Source organism: Gavia stellata, chromosome 11 (assembly GCF_030936135.1).
Source record: "Gavia stellata isolate bGavSte3 chromosome 11, bGavSte3.hap2, whole genome shotgun sequence".
Taxonomy (NCBI): Eukaryota; Metazoa; Chordata; class Aves; order Gaviiformes; family Gaviidae; genus Gavia; species Gavia stellata.
Window position 1 is genome coordinate 1,115,618 of NC_082604.1, and position 21,371 is coordinate 1,136,988.

Sequence of the window (21,371 nt, forward strand, 5' to 3'; positions counted from 1 at the left end):
TGCACTCTAAAGGCTAAAAATAATTGAAGAAGACAGTATGCTAATTCTTCTGATGTTGAAAGATTAGATCAAACTTTTTTTTCCCCTTAGAATGGGGTTAAGCTCTTTGCTTATTTTCTGGTTCTGACTATAAAGGCTCTGTGGAAGAACAAGATCAGGAGGCTGTGGTGGATTCCTACTCCTTTCAAAATCTTAATTGAAAAATGTTGAAAATTAGTACTGGGAGTAGTTTTTAGTTACTCTTCTGCCTAGAATTGATTGCCAGAAAATAAGAAATCACCATTTCTAGCTAGATTTTTTAAATTTTAAGGTCATGGTTTTAACTTTTACCGACATCGGTTTTTAAGCAGAAGAGCCAAACCAGCTACAAAAGAAGGCCTCCTTAGGAGGGTATGTAATACTTTCACTCTCTATTTCCATCCCCCAAAAAAGAAAAAAAACTGTTGGAGTGCCACCGTTTTATCTACTCCATGCAGTTAGGCTTGGTTTGTTTTTCCAACGCTCCTGGCTGGAAGGAGTTCTGTCTTAGTCGAAAGATTTGGTGGACCACAGGTCTGCGATGCCGCTTGATTACTGCTTCTGTGTCCTCTTCTATATCATATAAATTGGGGAAACTTGGCTTAGACTGTAGGCTGATGGCTGTGTGTTCCCTGATGGTGCATATATTGTTCTAAATTGGTTTAAAGCCGCGGGGATGTGCTAAAATTTATGGCTGCTCTGCTGCTTGGTGGTCTACCACCCACGTTATGTTGCCAGTGACATTGAAAGATGTCTTCTAAAATTTTTTTGATCTTAATCTGTAGGAGACACCAGTCAGTTGTCTGGCACATGTTCAAGTTCTGAAATAAATTTTAAATTTGTAAAGTTTTGATAGCTTGGGTGAGAGCTCTTTTTTTTTTTTCTTTTTATGCTAGTTGAATGCCTTCCTGGCATTCTGCTGTTTTTAAAATTGAAATGAGATATGACCGTAGAAAGCCTTGAAAATGTTTACAGTTGGAACGTTAATTGCATGTGTAGCAATTTAAGCTAATCTTTCACTGAATCCAGTAGCTGACACATGATCCCACTGGAGCGTCTTCCTAAGAACTCCTTTGACAGTACTGCTGAATGCAAAGCCTTAAGAGGAGAATGAATTTAACTATGTGGTAATGTGGACGTTTTAGAAGTAAGGGGCTAAGAAAGCTGCAATAACGGAAAGACGTTTACACCTGACGATACAGCTATGCAGGGCTAGCCACGTCTACCCTGGCTTCAGCCTCTACGCTCCCCCGCCACGCCACGGCTGCCCTTCCCCGGTGCCTTCTGCCTGGGCTCCCCGGGGCGGCGGGTGGCAGCTGGGTGCAGGCGGGCTAGCCTGGCAGCGATGCACACAAAAGGCAGGCTGCTCCCTCCCGCGTGCCCCTGCTCCCTGTGTGGCTGCTGGGTGTTTCCCAAGGGAAAGTGAAATTCTGCAAGAACGAGATTTGGGGAGTTTGCTCATGCTGTTAAGAAATGCCTGAACTTGGCACGGATGGACGATCTTTTCCTATATTCTCACTTCAAGAAGTTTCATTGAAGTTCCTTTTTGTTGTTTTTTTGGCTTGGGTTTTTTGTTGGTTTGGTTTGGTTTTTTACAATTTAGTGATTTTGGAATTACCTTGTAACTTTTAGCCCAGCAGTAGGGGAATGTTAGATGTTATCATGGACTTGAAGGTAATACAGCTCAAACCTCTTCGTTTATGTTGATAGCCATTGCTGTGTAATTGTAGGCACGCAGTTCTGAGCCTTTGACGTGCTCTCTGGAAACAAAAGATCTAGATTCTTAATATTTACTTCAAATTAGTCTTGGCTAATGACCTATTCTGAGATATATAGAACTTTTTGTTGTATTATATTACATGGTTGATATATAGAACTTTGTGTTCGCACAGGGAGGGCGTCTCTTCGAAGGAGGGGCATTCCACTGGCTGAGTGGGAGGCTTGAAGTACACATAACCCACAACCGGGCGCCGTTCTGTGTCCATCTGCACAGGTCGAGGGCACTCATCCTACCTGACCCTCAAGGCAGAGTGGTGGGCACTCATCTGAGAGCAAAGGCTGCAGCTCCGGTTGGGGGGCCTGCACCATCTCCCCGGCGGTGGCCGATGCCTCCACCCAGACGGAGCTGCTGAAGGAAGAGGCTGCAGTGCAGACCCCTGACTGCAGGAAGCGCCTAGACCTTTCTCCTGGGGCAGGGAGAGAAGTGCAGAAGGTGTGTCCAGGTGGAGGACCTCCTGCAGCAGGCGGCTGAGCTGCGGGAGGCGGTGAGAAGGCTGCGTAACATCAGGGAGGCTGAGAAGGAGTTAGATAGCTGTTTCAAGCGCAGTCTGCAGTGGACCCACAGCCCACGGCTAAGCAGCCAAAAACTCCTCCGCCGGCTCACGCAGGAGGGAGGGGAGCCAATAATGCAGAAGAATGGATGGTTGCCATGGCAAGGACCAAGAGGAGGAAGAGACGTCCCCCGAAGCCTGAGGTGCCCTTGCAGAACTGCTTCACTGCTCTGCAGACTGAAGAGGAAAGACCCGTCACACCAGGAGAGACGCTGGAGCTGAGTAAGGCAGCCCCATCTGCTCCCCGCATAACAACCAGCGCAACTAAGAAGGGGTGAAGGGTGATAGTAGTAGGTGACTCTCTTCTGAGAGGTACGGATGCGGCACCCATTTGCTGACCTGACCCACTGTCTAGAGAGGTGTGCTGTTTACCGGGGGCTCATATCAGGGATGTCACCAAGAGAATACCAAGTCTCGTATAGTCCGCTGACTATTATCTGCTGCTGCTGTTTCACGTGGGCATCAGTGATACAGCCAGGAGCAGTCTGAGAAGTATCAAGAAAGATTACAGAGCCCTGGGCGCGGTGGTAAAGGACTCTGGAGCGCAGGTAGTTTCTTCATCAATCCTCCCGGTGAAAGGGAAGGGGTTTGAAAGGGCCAGTCGAGTCTGGCGAGTCAACAAATGGTTACAGGACTGGTGCCACAGCCAGAGGTTCGGCTACTCAGACCATGGGACTCACTTTGAGAAACCTGGTCTACCTAGGGGCTGATGGGGTCCATCTGTCGGAGAAGGAGAAGACCGTCTTTGGTCATGGGCTTGCCAAGCTGGTGAAGAGGGCTTTAAACTGAAGTTGCCGGTGGAGGGGAACCTCAATCCATCGCACTCCTACCAGTTTGATGCCAGTGCCAGCAATAGATGCCCAGAGCCTGGAGGAGTACCACGGATCAACAGGAGAGCACCTGAAGAGCAGCACAAAGGAATTCCAGCCACTCCAGCAAGTCAGCTTCCTCGGGGGGGCCAACTTAAATGCCTCTATGCAAACACACGTAGCACGGGGCATAAACAAGAGGAGTTAGAGACGTGCACGTGCCTGCAGGGCTGTGATCTTATTGGCATCGTGGAGACGTGGTTGGATGGCCTGACTGGACTGTTGGAATGGAAGGATACTGGCTCTTTAGGAAGGACAGGCAGGGGAGATGAAGGGGTGCCACCCTCTATGTCAATGACCAGCTGGAGTGCATGGAGCTCTGCCTGGGGATGCATGAGGAGCCAAGTGAGAGCTTATGGGTCAGGATTAAAGGGAGGGCCGGGACAGGTGACATTATAGTGGGGATCTGCTACAGGCCACCCTTCAGACAGGAGCAGCCTCACGTTCACAAGCCCTTATCCTCATGGGGGACTTCATCCACCCCAATATCTGTTGGCGAGACAACACAGCAGGGCATAAGCGATCCGGGAGGTTCCTGGAATGTGTTGATGATAACTTCCTTCTCCAAGTGATAGAGGGGCCAATGAGAAGTGCTGTGCTGGACCTTGTTCTCATCAAAAAGGAGGGGCTGGTGGGGAATATGAAGCTCAAGTGAAGGCTGCAGTGACCATGGAATTCAAGATCCTTGGGGTAGAGAGGAGGGTGCACAGCAAGCTCACTACCTTGGAATTGAGGAGAGCAGACTTTGGCCTCTTCATGGATCTGCTTGGTACAGTATCATGGGATAAAGACCTGGAGGGAAGAGGGGCCCATGAAAGTTGGTTAGTATTCAAAGGTCACCTTCTCCAAGCTCAGGAGCAATTCATCCCAACAAAGAGAAAGTCAGGCAAAAACGCCAGGAGGCCTGCATGGATGAACCAGGAGCTCCTGGACAAACTCAAACACAAAAAGGAAGCCTACGGAGGGTGGAAACAAAGACAGGTAGCCTGGGAGGAATACAGAGAAATTGTCCGTACAGCCAGGGATCAGGTTAGGAAAGCTAAAGCCCTGGTAGAATTGAATCTGGCCAGGGACATCAAGGGCAACAAGAAAAGCTTCTATAGGTACGTCGGTGATAAAAGGAAGACTAGGGAAAATGTGGGCCCTCTCCAAAAGGAAACAGGAGACCTGGTTACCTGGGATATGGAGAAGGCTGAGGTACTCAACAACTGTTTTGCCTCAGTCTTCACTGGCAAGTGCTCAAGCCACACCACCCAAGTCACAGAAGGCAAAGGCAGGGACTGGGAGAACGAAGAACTGCCCACTGTAGGAGAAGATCAGGTTTGAGACCATCTAAGGAACCTGAAGGTGCACAAGTCCATGGGACCTGATGAGATGCATCCATGGGTCCTGAGGGAACTGGTGGATGAAGTTGCTAAGCCACTGTCCATCATATTTGAGAAGTTGTGGCAGTCCAGTGAAGTTCCCACTGACTGGAAAAGGGGAAATATAACCCCCGTTTTTAAAAAGGGAGAAAAGGAAGACCCGGGGAACTACAGGCCAGTCAGTCTCACCTCTGTGCCGGCAAGTTCATGGAGCAGATCCTCCTGGAAACTATGCTAAGGCACATGGAAAACAAGGAGGTGATTGATGACAGCCAACATGACTTCACTAAGGGCAAATCGTACCTGACAAATTTGGTGGCCTTCTACAATGGGGTTACAGCGTTGGTGGATACGAGAAGAGCAACTGACATCATCTACTTGGACTTGTGCAAAGCGTTTGACAGTGTCCTGCACCACATCCTTGTCTCTAAATTGGAGAGACATGGATTTGACGGATGCACCGCTCGGTGGATAAGGAATTGGCTGGATGGTTACATTCAACAAGTTGTGGTCAGCGGCTCGATGTCCAAGTGGCGACCAGTGATGAGTGGCGTTGCTCAGGGATTGGTATTGGGACCGGCACTGTTTACCATCTTTGTCGGCGACGTGGACAGTAGGATTGAGTGGACCCTCAGCAAGTTTGCTGATGACACCAAGCTGTGTGGTGCAGTCGACATGCTGGAGGGAAGGGATGCCATCCAGAGGGACCTTGACAGGCTTGAGAGGTGGGCCCGTGCGAACCTCATGAAGTTCAACGAGGCCAAGTGCAAGGTCCTGCATGTGGGTCAGGGCAATCCCAAGCACAAATACAGGCTGCGCGGAGAATGGATTGAGAGCAGCTCTGAGGAGAAGGACTTGGGGGTGTTGGTTGATGAGAAGTTCAACATGTGCAGGCAGTGTGCACTTGCAGCCCAGAAAGCCAACCGTATCCTGGGCTGCATCAAAAGAAGTGTGACCGGCAGGTCGAGGGAGGTGATTCTGCCCCTCTGCTCTCGTGAGGAAAGGTGAGATTGAAAAAACCAAAAAGAGAAGGAGTTATGCTACAGAAACAGATATGCAGTATTACGTTTTTAATTTTTAATATTTATTGTCATTTGATGTAAGTGATGCTCAAAACACAGCCAAAATTGCTCCCACAGCAATACTTTTCAGTTGATTGGTGTGAGTAATGTGCGGGTCTATTCTTAACCGTGTGAAGGTCTTCCAAAAGCTCGGAGTATTTTCAGAAATTTGATGTAAAGTTTTGGTCTTTTTGCCAGAATCATTAAAACTATTTATTTTCTTCAGTTGGTATGTCTCAAGAACTATAGAATCCTTAGTATGGTTTTAGTCTCTGCCAAATGTGAGCTTTGTGTATCGTTACAGGGTGTTATTTCCAGCCTCCTTTCATTTCTAGATATTACACTGTAATTAGGATGCGGATTTTAGGTTTTTTGTTCACCAAAGCTTTGGTAATTCTGGGATCGGAGGCTGGGAGCTGCTCTTCTGACAGCTGTGATCATCTGAGAGTTAGTTCTCCCAGCTACTTGGCAGAAAGCAAAGTTTGTTATTCCCCCGTTAGCAAACCAAGAGGGCGAGTGAGCGCAGGAACGTTTGGTGTCTGGTAGTCGGTATTGCGGACGGAAGAAATCAGTGTACTTTGGGGCTGATGGGGTTAAATTGAACTTTCATGGAATCATAGAATGGTTTAGGTTGGAAAAGACCTTTAAGATCATCAAGTCCAACCGTAAACCTAACCCTGCTGAGTCCACCACTAAACCATGTCCCTAAGTGCCTCATCCACATGTCTTTTAAATACCTCCAGGGATGGGGACTCCACCACCTCCCTGGGCAGCCTGTTCCAGTGTCTGACAACCCTTTCGGTGAAGAAGTTTTTTCCTAATATCCAATCTAAACCTCCCCTGGTGCAACTTGAGGCCATTTCCTCTCGTCCTGTCACTCGTCACTTGGGAGAAGAGACCAACACCCACCTCTCCGCAACCCCCTTTCAGGTCATTGTGGAGAGCGATGAGGTCTCCCCTCAGCCTCCTCTTCTCCAGACTGAACAACCCCAGCTCCCTCAGCCGCTCCTCATCAGACTTGTGCTCCAGACACCTCACCAGCTCCGTCGCCCTTCTCTGGACACACTCCAGCACCTCAATGTCCTTCTTGGAGTGAGGGGCCCAAAACTGAACACAGCATTCGAGGTGCGGCCTCACCAGTGCTGCTCACTTTATCAAACTTTAAGAGATCTTGGTGCTTAAAATAAGTTAAAGCACACTGGTTTGTGCTTACCAACATGCTCAAACAAATTTGATTGGGTTTTTTTATTTGGCTAAGCTTGCTTTGAGACGGCAGCACACAGAGTCCTGGGGTGGCTGGAGCTGGAGGTCATAAGCAGGGCTGGCTTTGAGGTTCAGTCGGGCCATGAAATATTTGGATATCCTGCCCATAGCACCCGGAGGAGAACGGTCTAGCAAGAAGAGGGGTTGCAGTTTTTCCCTTCCCAGATCTTCCTCTGCCTTTTAGAGGGGGTCCATCTTTCCGCGGTTTGTCCTGCCTTTCACAGAATTACTGAGATTGGAAAAGACCTGTAAGATCATCAAATCCAACCATGAACCCAACACCACCATGCCCACTAAACCATGTCCCGCAGTGCCACGTCCACACATTTTTGAACGCCTCCAGTGAGGGTGACTCCACCATCTCCCTGGGCAGCCTCTTCCAATGCTTCACCGCTCTCTCAGGAAAGAAATTTTTCCTAATATCCAGCCTGAGCCTCCCCTGGTGCAACTTGAGGCCATTCCCTCTTGTCCTATCACTTGTCAATTGGGAGAAGAGACCAACACCCACCTCACCACAACCCCCTTTCAGGTAATTGTAGAGAGCCCTTCTCCAGCTCCGTGCACTTAAGGCAGACCGTCCCGGCTCCTCGCGGGAAGGTGCATGCCGGGGACAGGTCTTGGTCTACCACAGTTGAGTGGAGATGCTGTCGGTGGAGCATTGGGCTGCGGTGGATTAGCAGCCCTCCTCTTGGCCGGGGGATGCTTGCAAAGGCGAGATGGATGCTCAGTAGGCTTCTGTAAGCAAATGTTGGCCAGCGCTCTGACGGCCTGCAAAATACTTAGCCTTGTCTGCTTTAAGAACAGGAAAACCAGCAGCAGACCGACCGGTGGTGCCCAGTTGTGGCACGGTAAGCGATTCTAGTACCCTATAGCATTCCTCTGAAAATAGTGGTGTAACGGGATTGTGGGCATCGAGTCAGCCGGTTCAGCAGGCTGAGTCGTGATGCTGGAACTGTTAATGCCGTCCATTGGGTTTTCTTGTTGTAAAATGTTACGCAAGAGCATTATGGACTATGCCAAATAGTTACTTAGGATCATTTAGATTCAAACATTAAATTAATTTTCTCCCTGTTGATGAGATTGACAAGAACAGTGTTAAAAATGGGAAGAAATGGGTATTAACGGGCAGGCTGGGGGCAGGCTGCAAATGCACTTTTATCTCTGCGAGGAGCCAGCTGGGTCCGGCCAGACTCGTGGATTTAGCTCCTCGCCAGCTCTGGCGGCGGCTGGTGTCGGGAGAGCCTGTGGGATGCGTCTCCACGCTCTTCCCCTTCTGGGATCCTCTCACTGGGTCATCTGCGATGCCTTTGTATGCAGTCAAGTAGTTGCTTTGGGGTATTATAGCTTTCACGTTGCACGAAACCATATTTTACAGCATTTAGACTGCAGGCTTGCCTTGGAAATAGTAGAGATAGTTCCTCTGAAAACTGCTGTATCTCCGTTGACATGGACAATCTATATCCTATAGGCCGGCTATAGTTAGTTGGCAAGCTGAAAAGCTGGCTAGACTTCGTGTGCGTTGTATTTCTCTGCGTGTTGGAAAATATAATATGCATGCGCTTACGAAGAACAAGAGTTTTTTGTGAAATGACTAACTTTTCTTATAGGACCAAAGACTACAATGCTTCGTCTAGCTGTAAAGTTTTTCCCTCCAGACCCGGGGCAGTTGCAAGAGGAATATACTAGGTAAAGTATTTTTTGAAGAATTTGATTTGCATTACCTACTGAAACAAAAGGAAGGTAAGAGTAGGAGGACATCGCAGCTGTTTCCAAACAAAACTTACATTGAAGGTGAGCGAAAGAGCGCTTTTTCTTAGCGTCAGTTTTCGCAGGCACATGTTGGCGGCCAAATGTTATCGGAAAAAATATTTTTCAAAGCAGAAAACAGTGCAGGTTAAGGCTTGCCAAACATCACCGTGTCAAAAGAGACAGGGAATAGAGGAAATGCTCATATTTATAAACAGTACCTGTACAAACTAATCAGTACCTATTTTAATAAATGTTTTATCATTTAAACTTCTGAAGTCCACACTTCAAGTGGACTACAACCAGCAGACGCGCTTTACTGTTTTTGTCTATTTATGGAGTATTTCTTGTGGAATTCTGGTCTGTGCTTAGAGCTCTAGGTATTTCATAGTGCTATTAATGATATGTACAATTTATTGTGAGTGTACTGAAGAAACCAAGATAGCTTAGCCAGACAGGCAGAAAACAGAGCATGATTTGTAGAGGTCTTTAATACATACTTACAGTACTTTAAAAAAAACCCCCACGCATTGAATATGTATACCTTTTATTATCTTTTTGCATCAAGAATGTGATACATAATGTTTTAAAATTAATTCTTCTTTTTAAAAAAATATTACTGTTCTCTTTCAGGGTGTAATTCGGTAAAGAATATTGATCAGTCTGTCAGTTCAAAGGTTTAGGGTAATGAGTTGTTTCCTGTTTACTGGAGTCCTTATTTCACCTTCTTTCAAGTAAAAAGGAAAGCACAAACGACTTGCCAGCATTACTTTCCTAAAAATATACTAAAATTGGTTTAGGTTACTAAATCAGTCCTTATCAGCACACTTTCAAGGCTGCCCCATTTTTCTTCTATCCTTGTGTGTTTTGCAGGCAGGTTATTACTTACACAAAACTGTTAAACAGAAATCTATTCCTCTTTAGCAACTGGTTTGGGAAGTACTTTAGTTAAACGAGTATAGTGGTATAAGAAAAGGAAATTTAATTTCTTACTGTCTTTGAAGGCTGCTAACATTGTAGTCGTGGAAAATACAACCACTTCATTGAGTGCTAGCAGAAATGCTCCTTATTTTTCCTAACAAGATATCGGAATCGGTGATCTTCTCCCATCCTTGTTCTAATAGATAAAATCACTCAAATTGCTCATAAAGTTTCTTCCCAGCTAAAACCGTTAACCTCACAAATCAAACTTGTTAAAAGCGTGGTTTTCCTTCTGCGTCCTTGTCCCTGCGTGTTCATTTATGCTGATAAATTGCCCTGGATTAGTCATGGGTTGTTTGGTTTGATCTGACCGTCCTCGGTAGCAAGGCTTCTGTCTTACCTTGTTTTTTGGAGAGAGGAAGAATTAGGAGATGCTGGTTTTATAAACCCCTGCTCAGTTGTTTGATCGTTCTTTCACGTGTCAAGGTGGTACTTGTAACTCCGGTACTTGTAACTCTCTCTCAGGTACCTCTTCGCCTTGCAAATCAAGAGAGACTTGGCAGAGGAACGACTGACCTGCAGCGACAATACGGCCGCTCTTCTCGTCTCTCACCTTCTGCAGTGTGAGTATCTCAACTGTGGTGACACGGGGTGCCGTTGCCATCGCTAACCCGAGTTAAACGGCGTGCAGAAGCTTTTGGTAAATAAAAGCATTTTCTGTCTCGCGGTATTTCCTTCTGTACATGCAGTAAACCCGTTGGTTTTGAACGCTGGGATTATCATCAGGGCTAGCTGTGGTGAGGAACAGCTGGTGCTTATGTACGAGATAACTTTGGCTTTACGGAGACCGGACGAAACCAAAGCCCTTGCCTGTTGTCTGTTTTCCACGGCTCTGCGAACCGGGTCACTGCCACTCCTCATCATCCAGCCAGCTGCTCCCATCTGCCTCCGTGCTTCCTTGGCTTCGTTTCTCAATTTCCCTGTGGCTGGGGGGAGATAAGTGTATAGAGACCGGGCTGAAATAAAACTAGAAACGTGCCAGAACAAATCCAACAGTAGAGTTGTCAGCAGCTGTCCTCCTTCCTGGGAGTGCAAGTGGAAATGGGAAGCAGTTGATTTGGAAGCTCTCCACGTCGCTGCACGCTCCGTCCGTAAGCACCTAAAGACCTAAAAACGTGGCCTTTAAGATGAGCAGGTTGAAAAACTTGGATGGGTTCAGACACCGAATCAGTTCGAGCAGCAGCCAAATGATACAGTGTTTACAGATCTACCCTGAGCTGCAGAAATGGGGTTTTGTGCCTCCTTGCTGGCTTAAAACAAAAGCTGTTACATGATACCTCTTCACGCGTGTGCTGCTAAATAGTTATTAGTTATATAATTCTGCATTGTAATATAATAATACAATTATAATAATATTAGTTATGATGATTTTATTGGAAGAGCAAATCTATCTTGTGTGTGTGCCGTCAGTGAGTGACACAATTACAATTTGCTCGTGATTTTCCAGCAGTGCTGTGTAGAGCTGGTGAGCAAATCTCAGCGTCTGGCCTCGCTTCGCTTGCTTCTACCCTGCTAGAAAATTAGAAGTGAGAAAGAATAGGATGATTTTTAACATAAATTGTTTTACAAAAGTGCCTTTCAATTCTTTTTTTTCTTGTTGTTTCGTATGCTGGCTTGATTTTAAACAGGATATTGCTGTGTTCTTTTTAAGAACAGCTGTCTTGGATGAGATTATTAGTTCACTTAGTCCCATCTCCTTTCTCTGCCAGTAGTTGATAGCAGATGCGTTGGGGAAGCCCTCAGAAACAGAGCAAGCACATGGCGATACTTCCTTTGCTCCTTTCATCCAGTAATCTTTGCACGTGGCCTTTCCAAGTCAAAGATTGACCGCGTCTCTTTGTTTAGTTGCCCTTGATGGACGTTGCTTCCATGCATTTCTCTAAGTTCTGAATTTACTTATATTTTTTGGCATCCTTCCATGAAAATGAGCTTCACAGCTTAGCTTTTGGGAGGTTTGTAGGATAACTTAGATCCTTTTGTCTTTTTAAAACTTCCGCATTTTAATTTGATATTGTAACTTCCGATTTTATTATCAGAAAAAGTAAATAACTTTTTTAAAAATTTATTTACTCAACTTGGCATTTTTACATACCTCTGCCATATGTTCTGCCTGCCTCATGATTTTCTTTTCCAAGCCAAAGACTTCTGATCTTGTCACGTCTTACCAGATGGAAGGTGTTCCACGCTTTCGAGTCATGCTTTTTTCTTCTGTAAATCTCTTTCTATATCCACAGCGTCATTTCTGAAAGGCGTTGAATATGTGAAGGGGAGGCCAAAACTCAAGATGAGGGCACTGTGGGGATTTATAGTCACATATCACTGCTTTCTCTTTTTGCTACATATTTATTTTTGGACAATTCCTAAAATCTAATTTGCCTTTTCCCCAAGTAGGCTTGTCCATAACTATTGTAGGTATATTTAGAAAAATTAAATTGATATATGATGGTTTGGTGTGAGGTATCTGTAAGGAAGAAATGTTTAGACCACCTCACGGGTCTTCTGCAAGTCTCGCATCTTTGACCGTAAAGAAGTCTAAATTTTCCAAACCATGTTCAAATACTGCTATAATCCCCAAGAAGTCTGCTTGGGATAAAGGTGAGTGTTTTGTAAAATGAAGCTGGATACAAAACTTAGTGCACAAATTTGAAGCACTTAAAGGAAAATACGTTCTGGCTCTTGGGGTGTCTGTAATACCGTACCAAGTATTTTCTGTCATTGTTCCTTTTGCATTGTTTCTTCTTCTTCTAACGTCGTTTTGTTTTCTGTGATAGCCGAAATAGGGGATTTCGATGAATCAGAGGATCGAGAACACCTTAAAACAAACCAGTATTTGCCAAACCAGGAAAGAATTGAAGGAAAGATCCTGGAGTTCCACAGGAGGCATGTGTAAGTGAGGGTTAATGTATACTCCTGGGGAGCAGATGGGCTCGCTTGGTGAGGTCGGGCATGCTGCGTGTTAGGATGATGTTAAGATTGTGTAAGTTAAACACCATTTACATCTACCAAGAAAAGCTGGATGTAGCAATAGTTCCATAGTTAGGACCGAGTTGTTGGGCAGTAGTTTTTCTCAAGTGCTTTTTCAGTGTGCCTTTAATAACGTACCAAAGAAAGCTCTCGTGAGCTTGTAATAACGGTTTTAGGCAAAATCATTCTTCAGAATTTCCGGTCTACAAAGTTTAAGTTCAGCTTGCCATCAAATGCATAGGTCTTGCTTTTGTCTAAATGATTAGAAATCAATTGCATTGTACTCGTTAAGCATAAAGGAGATGGAGAAGCGTGGAGGAAGTTGGGGAGAAATACCTTTCAACAGAATTTATGCAACACCTTATCTTACAGCTGGAGTATTCTTGAAATAAGTAAAGTTTATTAGGGACGAAGAAACGATTTGCCGCAAATACAAAATTAATTCCAATACACAGTCAGGAACTGCAGCAACGAATGCTTTATTATTTGAAATGTCCGCTTCTCCCACCGTGCGCATTCAGTGTACAGCAAGGTTGTGTGTTTTACGCTCTGATCGGGCTGGTCTTAAAACGTGAAGATCTACTCGGTGCGTGCAGTGTAAAATATTTTGATAAGCAAGAAGATTTGGAGCAGACAATTGACACGGTGCTCGTGAGAGAGAAGTCAGCCTACAGGGAGGCTCTGTTGTGACCAAAATGCTCCTCGGAAGATCAGGGTTTGCATTGCACGATCTGTATTTGCCACAGCTTCGTTCTTTTAGGCTTTTAAGCACACAGTTAATATCGCTGAGAATTTTCAGCCTATTACCTGCCATAACGGTCCTAACCTCGCTTGTGCAGTTCCCAGAGTCGACAGGTTAAATCAAGAGGTGTTTGATAAAATGGTGAGGGAGGTTTGATTTCACCCGAAGGGTCTGTCTTTTCTGTAATTTTTGAGACTTTGTGTCTTAGGATGTAGCGATTTGAAGTGCTTTTATTAGTTGTGAATATCCGCACCATGGTTCATTGTGCATGGTTCTGCGTTACAATCCAGATACTATATTAGAAATTTCAGTTTTCCTTATGCTCTGCGTGGGTAAACACGGGGATTACTGCTGACTGACTTTCTTTTAAGACAGAACGAGGAGGTTTTTCAGGGCAGCATCTGTGTTTAAGGCTAAGATACACCCTGTATTATTAGAAAATCAGTTCCTGAGAATTTCAATAATTAACCATTTGCTTTTTCTGATCACCCATTTTCAGTTGTACTGATCGGTACTGATGGAATTTCAGCTTTGTCAATTCTTGATGAAATCAGGTGTTTGTTACTTTTTTTCTGCTTTTCAACCTTGGAGGTGCATGGGGAAATGATGAAGGAACAAACTAAACGTGGTTTTGAAGTAATTTGTAGTAATTTTGAACTAAATTAAAATGTACGCTAGGATCCTTCACCTTGGGAGAAGGTAGCTGAGGGAGGGAAACCATTAATTGCACAGAAATACTTCATTATTTTTCTCACATCAAAAGAAAAGCGCTGAAAAATTTCTTCACTGAAAGGGTTATCAAGCACTTGGAACAGGCTACCCCTGGAAGCGATTGAGTCACCATCCCTGGAGGTATTTGTGTAGATGTGGCGCTTGGGGACGTGGTTTAGTGGTGGACTTGGCAGTGTTACGTTAGCGGTTGGACTCGATGATCTTAAAAGGTCTTTTCCAACCTAAACGATTCTGTGATTCTACGAACGATTAGGCAGTAACTTCAAAGCAAATGAAAAGAAAAGGAGGAACAGCCTTTTCATACAACTTGTAACGCCATCGTGAAACTTAGTGCTGCAAGACGCTGTGGAGTCTAAAGCTACAAATGGCTTCATGAAAGGGTTTGATGACACCATGCAGTATAGGCTGATGGCTTTCAAATTTGAGACGAGATGTGTGATTTTTATAGTTCTGGGCTAAGTACATCCAGACCGTGCCCAGAAGAGCCCTTCATTAATGACGTGTCTGGATACGATTGAGTCGCTTCTGCTTGCGGGGAATTTTCTTGGTTTACTTTTCTTGATGGAAAGGTCGTGACTGTCTTCTGAGTGAGTCAGGGACTGGTCGTTTTATTAATTAGATTTGAGCTTTTTTCAAAGAAGTTACTTCTAATCATTCTTTACAGTGAGGAAAGTTTCTCTTTTTGCCTATCAGGAAGAAGTCAGAGGAAGGTTAACAGGAAAAGATTTCCTTGCTTCCTAAGTGTACTTTTCATTAGTTTAATGAGAATTGCGTCTAATACAGCCATATGACTAAAACGATTGCAAATCTTATTTTAAAGCAGTGTTTTAGAAGTCTACGTTCAAACCACATTAAGATTAAAAGCTGAGGCATGTGGTTAGAAAAGGTTACAGTCGAGCGTTGGACGTCCCTTGGACGCATGTTGTCAATCCCCCTGCGCCTTTGGAAAAATTTTTGTTAGGGAGATGTAATTTTGGAAGCACTGCAATCCTAAAAATAGCTGTGACTTCCTTACACGGCTCTTCTCTCTTCCCTTACCCAGGGAGTATTGGCCACCCTTTTCCATTTTTAGTAGGAGTTGTGAAGGTCCCACATTTTCTCAGTTTAGACGCGTTTTTCCTCGTTTCTGTTACAAGGAGCAAGGGGGAGCGTGGGTCTCGGGCGTTCGTCTCCTTTCTGGCGACGCGCAGCGCAGTTAAACGGACAAGATGCTTCTCGCGCTCATCATCCTTGTGCGTCATGTGTTTATTTTTGCGGGGTTTTAAAAAAATTTTTATTTACTTCAGTTGACCTTATTATTCCTCCCACTGACCTCTAGCAGACTGATATTTTCTTCCACTGATGATCACTTCTGACAGAGACTTCTCCTACAAACAGAGCCTCCAGGAAAAGAAACCCGTTTCTGGCAGGATGGCTCATCCTCCAGCGTGCTACTACATCAGTTTTCCTTCTTTGCAGCCCTTGCTTTGCCTTGAACACACTTACTCGTACTCCAGTTTACGGGAGGTTTCTGTGTCGTATCAAGCCGGGAGCATCGATTCGGCTTTCTTGGGCTGGAGTTTCAGCAGGACACTTTCCAGCGCCGGGCGTGAGTTGGGGGAGCAGGAGGATGAGTATGGCTTTGCAGAGGGTGCTCAGTCGCTTTGGATGACACTATGGAGTGTCTCTTCACGTTAGAAAGTTGTGGTTTGATTTATTTTTTTTTTTAATTGCTTCACCATAGCTGTTAGAAGTGGTAGAAGAACATAAAGCTGAATAAAACAGAATCTGTGTATCCGATCCGTTCTGTATCAAAAGAAGAGAAAATATATTGAGAGTGTTATATTCAGAAAGATTGGAATTGAAAACTTATTTTCTAGTAAATATCCTTGAATTTTTTTCTTTCACTTTTACAAATACTTTCTTTTACTTTCACAAATATAGAAATACGGTTTCTATATTTAACTTTACAAATGTAGTAACAGTAAACAGGATAAATTATATTTTTGGTATAGCACATTACTTAGTTGCTTCAGCAAGAGCCTGAATTTAACTTTACTTATTCTATTTCTATAGTTTATTAAAAAAAAAAAAAAAGTTTCTGTTTTGAAGCTGGTGTATTGCTGGTGGTGCAGTTAAATCCTGGCACCCCAGACACTCAAAATGCAACGTTTACTGCCTTCCTGCAAGTAGTGTGAGTAGAATACATGCTGCGGGGTGAGTGTAGTCCAGAATTAAACATAACAGAATTTGCTTGCGTTCGGATGGCTGTGGTTTTTTTGTTTGTGCGTACATACCTAAATCAGGAAAGAAAGAGAAGATCTGATATATTTATACTTACGTTGACTTTTACCCCTCGTGTCCTTTCACAACCTGTTAGCCTAGTTGTCCGTGATTTAAATTCTTTAACTTGTTTGTAGATTAGAAAAACTATAGGTTGCTACATAGTCTAAACAATTTCTCCACATGCAGCGTTTTGACACTTCATCTTTAAAATTCTATATTAATTGCTAGTTTTAAATGCTCTGTAAATCATTTAACAGCATTTATTTTGAATCGATAGTCCCGATTGCCACGTGACTATTGTAACACACTACTAATATTTGTCTAGATGGATGTATGTGAGGAACCTATACGCTAAAACCTATTGCACCGACAGCAGTTTTTGCTGGAAAATACTTATAATAGATAGTCTGTTATCCATTGACCTGGGGAAGATTAAGTAGATTTATCTGCTTAATGGATGGACAAAATTAGACCAGATTGTTTTCAGGCTGGTGGTGGCAGCTTAGGCTGCAGCAAACATCTGAGGGTAATTACTCTGAAACCACTTCTCGTTTGTAACCATTTGTGGTGCAGCGGGCGCTGCCCGGCATCGCTCCCGGCTTTCCCCGCTCGAGGCTCTTCCTTCCTTGGTAGGTACAGGCAGGTTGTGTGAGAACACTCACATGAGAACACTCTTAAAAATGTTAGGTTTTTTTATTCTTTCCGAGATGCGCTGTGCTTTGGATCATGCCTAACGGAATGTGAAATAACTGTCAGCGGTTCTGCATCGCTTATATTGGCCTGTTTATGAAGAATCTTTAGTACTATATAGCTCCAATTTTCTAGTTGCTATTTGATCCTAATTTTTGTTTCCCTTCCCTTCCAACCCCCCTTCCCAACCTCCGGCAGCCTTAGCATCCTCAGCATCCTCTTCAAAAGACAAAGCACCACTTTCATTCTTAATGTCGCTCTATTCAGAAGAATTATAGCAGGAATTAGTGTGGGTGGGAGTTACGCACAGTGCTCTTAGAGTGTAACTCCGGAAGCTGTGGCCAAAATTAATATTTATGATCTACCTTTTTTGTCTTGTATGTGTTTAATAAACAGGAACCATGGTACTTCGGCTATTTTGACGCAGTTAAGGAATCTGTGGAAGAAATGCTAGTAACACTTAAAGCCATTATAAAAACACTCCATCCAGCGTTACTCATGTCAGTAAGGGGAAGAGAAATCTGCTTTACCAGTTTAAGCTCTTAGACATGACCAGTACACATAGTGGTAACACTGGCAGAAATGCAACTACAAGACTCTCTACGTAGTTTGGCATTTCTTTTTCCATTCGAAATCAGATTGTTGTTTCTCTGGTTGGTTTTTACAATCCCTTTATACATACAGGGTCATATAATACTGACGTTTACATAAGGTTGGAATCTGGACTGAACTTGTAAAGTTAGTAACTTCACTAAATCCCTGCTTTCTGCAGTTGGCAAAATAAATTTGGGATTTCCTGTTGTAGTGGTTTAGATGATTTTTTTCCCTCCAGCATGAATAAGGCAATAGAATACAGTTGAAACCCTGTCGTCAAATGTACGTGCATTCAGGCTTCCTTTCTCAGTGCATTTTTGTGTGTGTGTTTTAGTCGAAGGAGCATTTTACTAAGAATCAAAGAAGCATTGTTAATTCCAACAACTTCCATTTTTACAATGTTAGCATACTAACTAAGTTTCATAATTGCGCTCTGAATTGTAGAGACAGTTCCTACGTGCAGTTAATATGTATCGTCATCATCCCTGTTTCTGATGAATTCAAACGTCATAATCATTCACTTCAATATTCTCAATTTATATTTAAAAGAAATCTCTATGGAGCAAAGAAGTTGTTTAATCTAAAACATGACCATAGGTAGGTAGAAGGAGGTATTTTTAAGGAGCATGCCTAGAAAGGCAAGTCAGGGTAGCGGGAAAATGTATTTAGTACCGACGTTGCGGTTGGCACTACGCTGTACACGAAAATAGATCATTCTACAAAGATTTTATCATCTGTTTTAATGAAATGAATGAAATGAAATTAATGAAATGAAATACGGATTTATGGAAGGAAGGCCATTTCTTGGAAAACAGGATTTTTAAAATTTGTCTTTGCCTGTATGTGCAGGAATCTAATCTGGTTTCAGCGCTAATTGGTTGTAAATAGAATAATAATCAATTTTTATCCCCTGTGTCTTCCTTGTACTATTACATTTATCACAGAGTCACAGAATCACTAAGGTTGGGAAAGACCTGTAAGATTATCCTAGCGAACTTGCACGTTGCAGGAACGATTCAATGCATGCGCTAGCTTAGATGGCTCATGTGGCACTTGCTTGGAAGTAACGTAATGTTTATTATTTCTAATTATTTTCAGTAGGGAGGCAGGGCTCACTTTATACAGCTGGGGCTGAAGCAGCCTCACCAGTCCCAGTGCCCCGGCAGGTCCGGTACTGCTTGTGTTTCCCTCGAGTTAGCGCAGGAGAAGGGTCTCCTGCCTCGGCTAGTTCTCCTCGACCCTATTTATGCCTAAAATTGGGCGGTAGCATCGTCTTGCGGTATGTTTTTAGTTCAGAGACTACCTTAGGCGACAGGCTTGTGTTTGCAATAAGGATTTTTCTTACTTTGCACCGTAATTGCGGCGCGTTCAGTAGCAAGAACTCCTTCCACGGCAGCATTTGCTGCTTCTTGGAGTATCCCAAACCCACTGTCAGGACCCCTGAACTGATAAAGACAGTTTTGACTTGTAGGGAAGAGGTCTCGTCAATACAAGCACCGGTGCTTCATTAGATCATTCCAAGGCTTGTGAAATTACGTATTTTGAGGTGGTCCGTATTTTGGGGTCTTGGCGGAGGGGAGGCGGGGGGAAGATACAGGACTGTTTTGTCACGCAGGAAAACAAAATGTCAGTTGTTTGTCTTCGGCAAACTTGCGGAGAAATAGATGCAGGCTGGATCTGTGACTGGTGTGTGCCAGGGTCCGTAACAGTCTGTATCGCTTGCTTGGACTTTGTGTACGCTCAAAAAGGAGGTGCTCCATGTGTGTACGCCTTCCTCTTGTTTTCGAAGTCATTTCAACAGCGGATGATACTTCAAAAACCATTTTTAAAATCCTTCTCGGGATTCCTTGGCAAGGAGGAAATCATACAGCCAAAGACTGGGGGAATGCATTGCACCCCATGCTGCTAGCGGAATAATTCTGATGTAGTCCCAAAACTACCTGAAATGGGTCGTTCTGTTGCAATATTTGCCTTGTTTCTATCGTGCTGGTTGTGCAGCTCTTTCATCTCTCACTTTTTATCTGGTTAATATTAATATGTGTACAAGCAAGCAGAAGAAGGAGCATTGTGGATTGAATTTTGGTTTGTTCAACTTCATTGTTTCTAAACTGAAAAAGTTCGGAACTTGTTAACATTTGTTTCAGCGCCTCTATCTATGGGATGCGTTTTAGGTTGGTCAACTGCCGTTGCATATTGCTCCTATTACAAAAGTTTCAGTGTAATACTGAACTTGGAGTGAAACTGCGGTAGAAAATTCTCATTTAGTGCCGGAGTTAAGACTTAAGTGAGTTAGCCATGTTGGCAATATTGTAGAATCAGATTGTTCTTAAAACTTTATTTTTCTTCCTCGCTATAGGGGTCAGACTCCCGCTGAATCAGACTTTCAAGTGCTTGAAATTGCTCGGAAGCTGGAGATGTACGGCATCAGATTTCACCTTGCGGCTGACCGTGAGGGCACCAAAATTAATTTAGCTGTTTCACACATGGGTGTGCTGGTATTCCAGGTAAGGTGGGGAGAGCGGACTGCGTACGTGTATCTGTCTCTCCATTAGCAGGTCTTGGGAGTAAGTCTCTCATTTTAACTTCAGGTCTCTCTGGTTTTAAAACTTCGCACATTTTTATGGTCAAGGGAGTGTCATTTAAGCCCCCAAAATATTGTTTGGTGCAGTTTGCCTTTGTTGGTGCAGAAAGAAGAGCATCAAAACCCCCAAAACCAACAGTGACACCGAAGTAGAAGGGTTTTTGTTGTCTGGAAGTTACGTATGTGTTCAAAGAAAATCAGTTCATTTGGTACAGCCCTGGAACAGGTCTGTAACCCTGGAATTTTGGTTCCATTTCCCCTGTTTTAATGTTGCAGGGTATTTTTGCTGGGATGACATTGCTCTTAGTGTATAGAAGTGCTGTTTCATTGACGTATTGGACCAGTTAGAATTACTACTTTTGTCGTATTAAATAAGCAACTCAATGATCAGAGTTCCATTTATGAATGCGATCATACTATTTTCCTCCCCCCTTCAGCCGACCTACTGAAATATTTCCATTTGGGCACTCATTTTCCGTTCATTTTGTGTCTTACCTGTTCTTTTGTTACTGCGGGGCGGCTTCTCTTCGCAGATGCGCCAGCCGCTGCAGTCCTGCAGTTCCTCTCGGTCCTCCCCAGTGGCCTCTCAGCCCCTGAGGTTTCCATCATTTCAGCTCATTTGGGTCTTAAGTGCCATTTTTTTTGGTCTCCCTTTGCTTATAGAGAGCGACGGGAGAATTGCTGCGGTAGCGAGCGCTGGCGGGGTCCTTCCCCAAACCTTTGGGAGTCAGTGGTACAGGGAGGGCTGATGTAGGGCAGCAGGGTGAAGGCAGAGCCTGGTTTTAGCCCGGTTTTAGCCAAATAAGCAGGCTTGTGAGCGAGAGAGCTTGGCAGGATTCCTCATGCACGTGGCAAATACTCCTCAGTATATTGTACTGCCAAAAAATGGGCTTGGAGGAGCGTGTCTAGAGTTCTGTGCAGAGGAAAAGGAAAGCGTGTTAAATAAAACGAAACCCTCATCTTGCTCGTACCGTAAAGTAACCTGTATATTGATGGGGTTGAACGTTCCTTTCCCATCCAATTTTCTAGGTTTTCATTCAGTTTTCTAGTGTCTACGCAGAGCCAGCCAGCCAGCCATCGCACACTTGTAGCTATCCCTGTACTGAAAGATGAAATTGTTTGAAGGAATATTGTCACCAGAAATAAAAATCCAACCGAATGGGTCGGGGGG

At 44.1% G+C, this 21,371-nt stretch overlaps 1 protein-coding gene across 2 annotated transcripts in view; it reads left to right on the forward strand.

Moving 5' to 3' along the window:
- FARP2 (FERM, ARH/RhoGEF and pleckstrin domain protein 2) overlaps positions 1-21,371 on the forward strand; it is an 82,139-nt gene that overhangs the window by 22,395 nt on the left and 38,373 nt on the right. For both annotated transcript variants that reach the window (XM_059822493.1, XM_059822494.1), the window contains exons 4-7: positions 8,513-8,591; positions 10,098-10,195; positions 12,404-12,518; positions 19,976-20,123. In XM_059822493.1, coding sequence (XP_059678476.1) covers positions 8,513-8,591; positions 10,098-10,195; positions 12,404-12,518; positions 19,976-20,123 — 440 coding nt within the window. The remainder of the gene's footprint in view (positions 1-8,512; positions 8,592-10,097; positions 10,196-12,403; positions 12,519-19,975; positions 20,124-21,371) is intronic.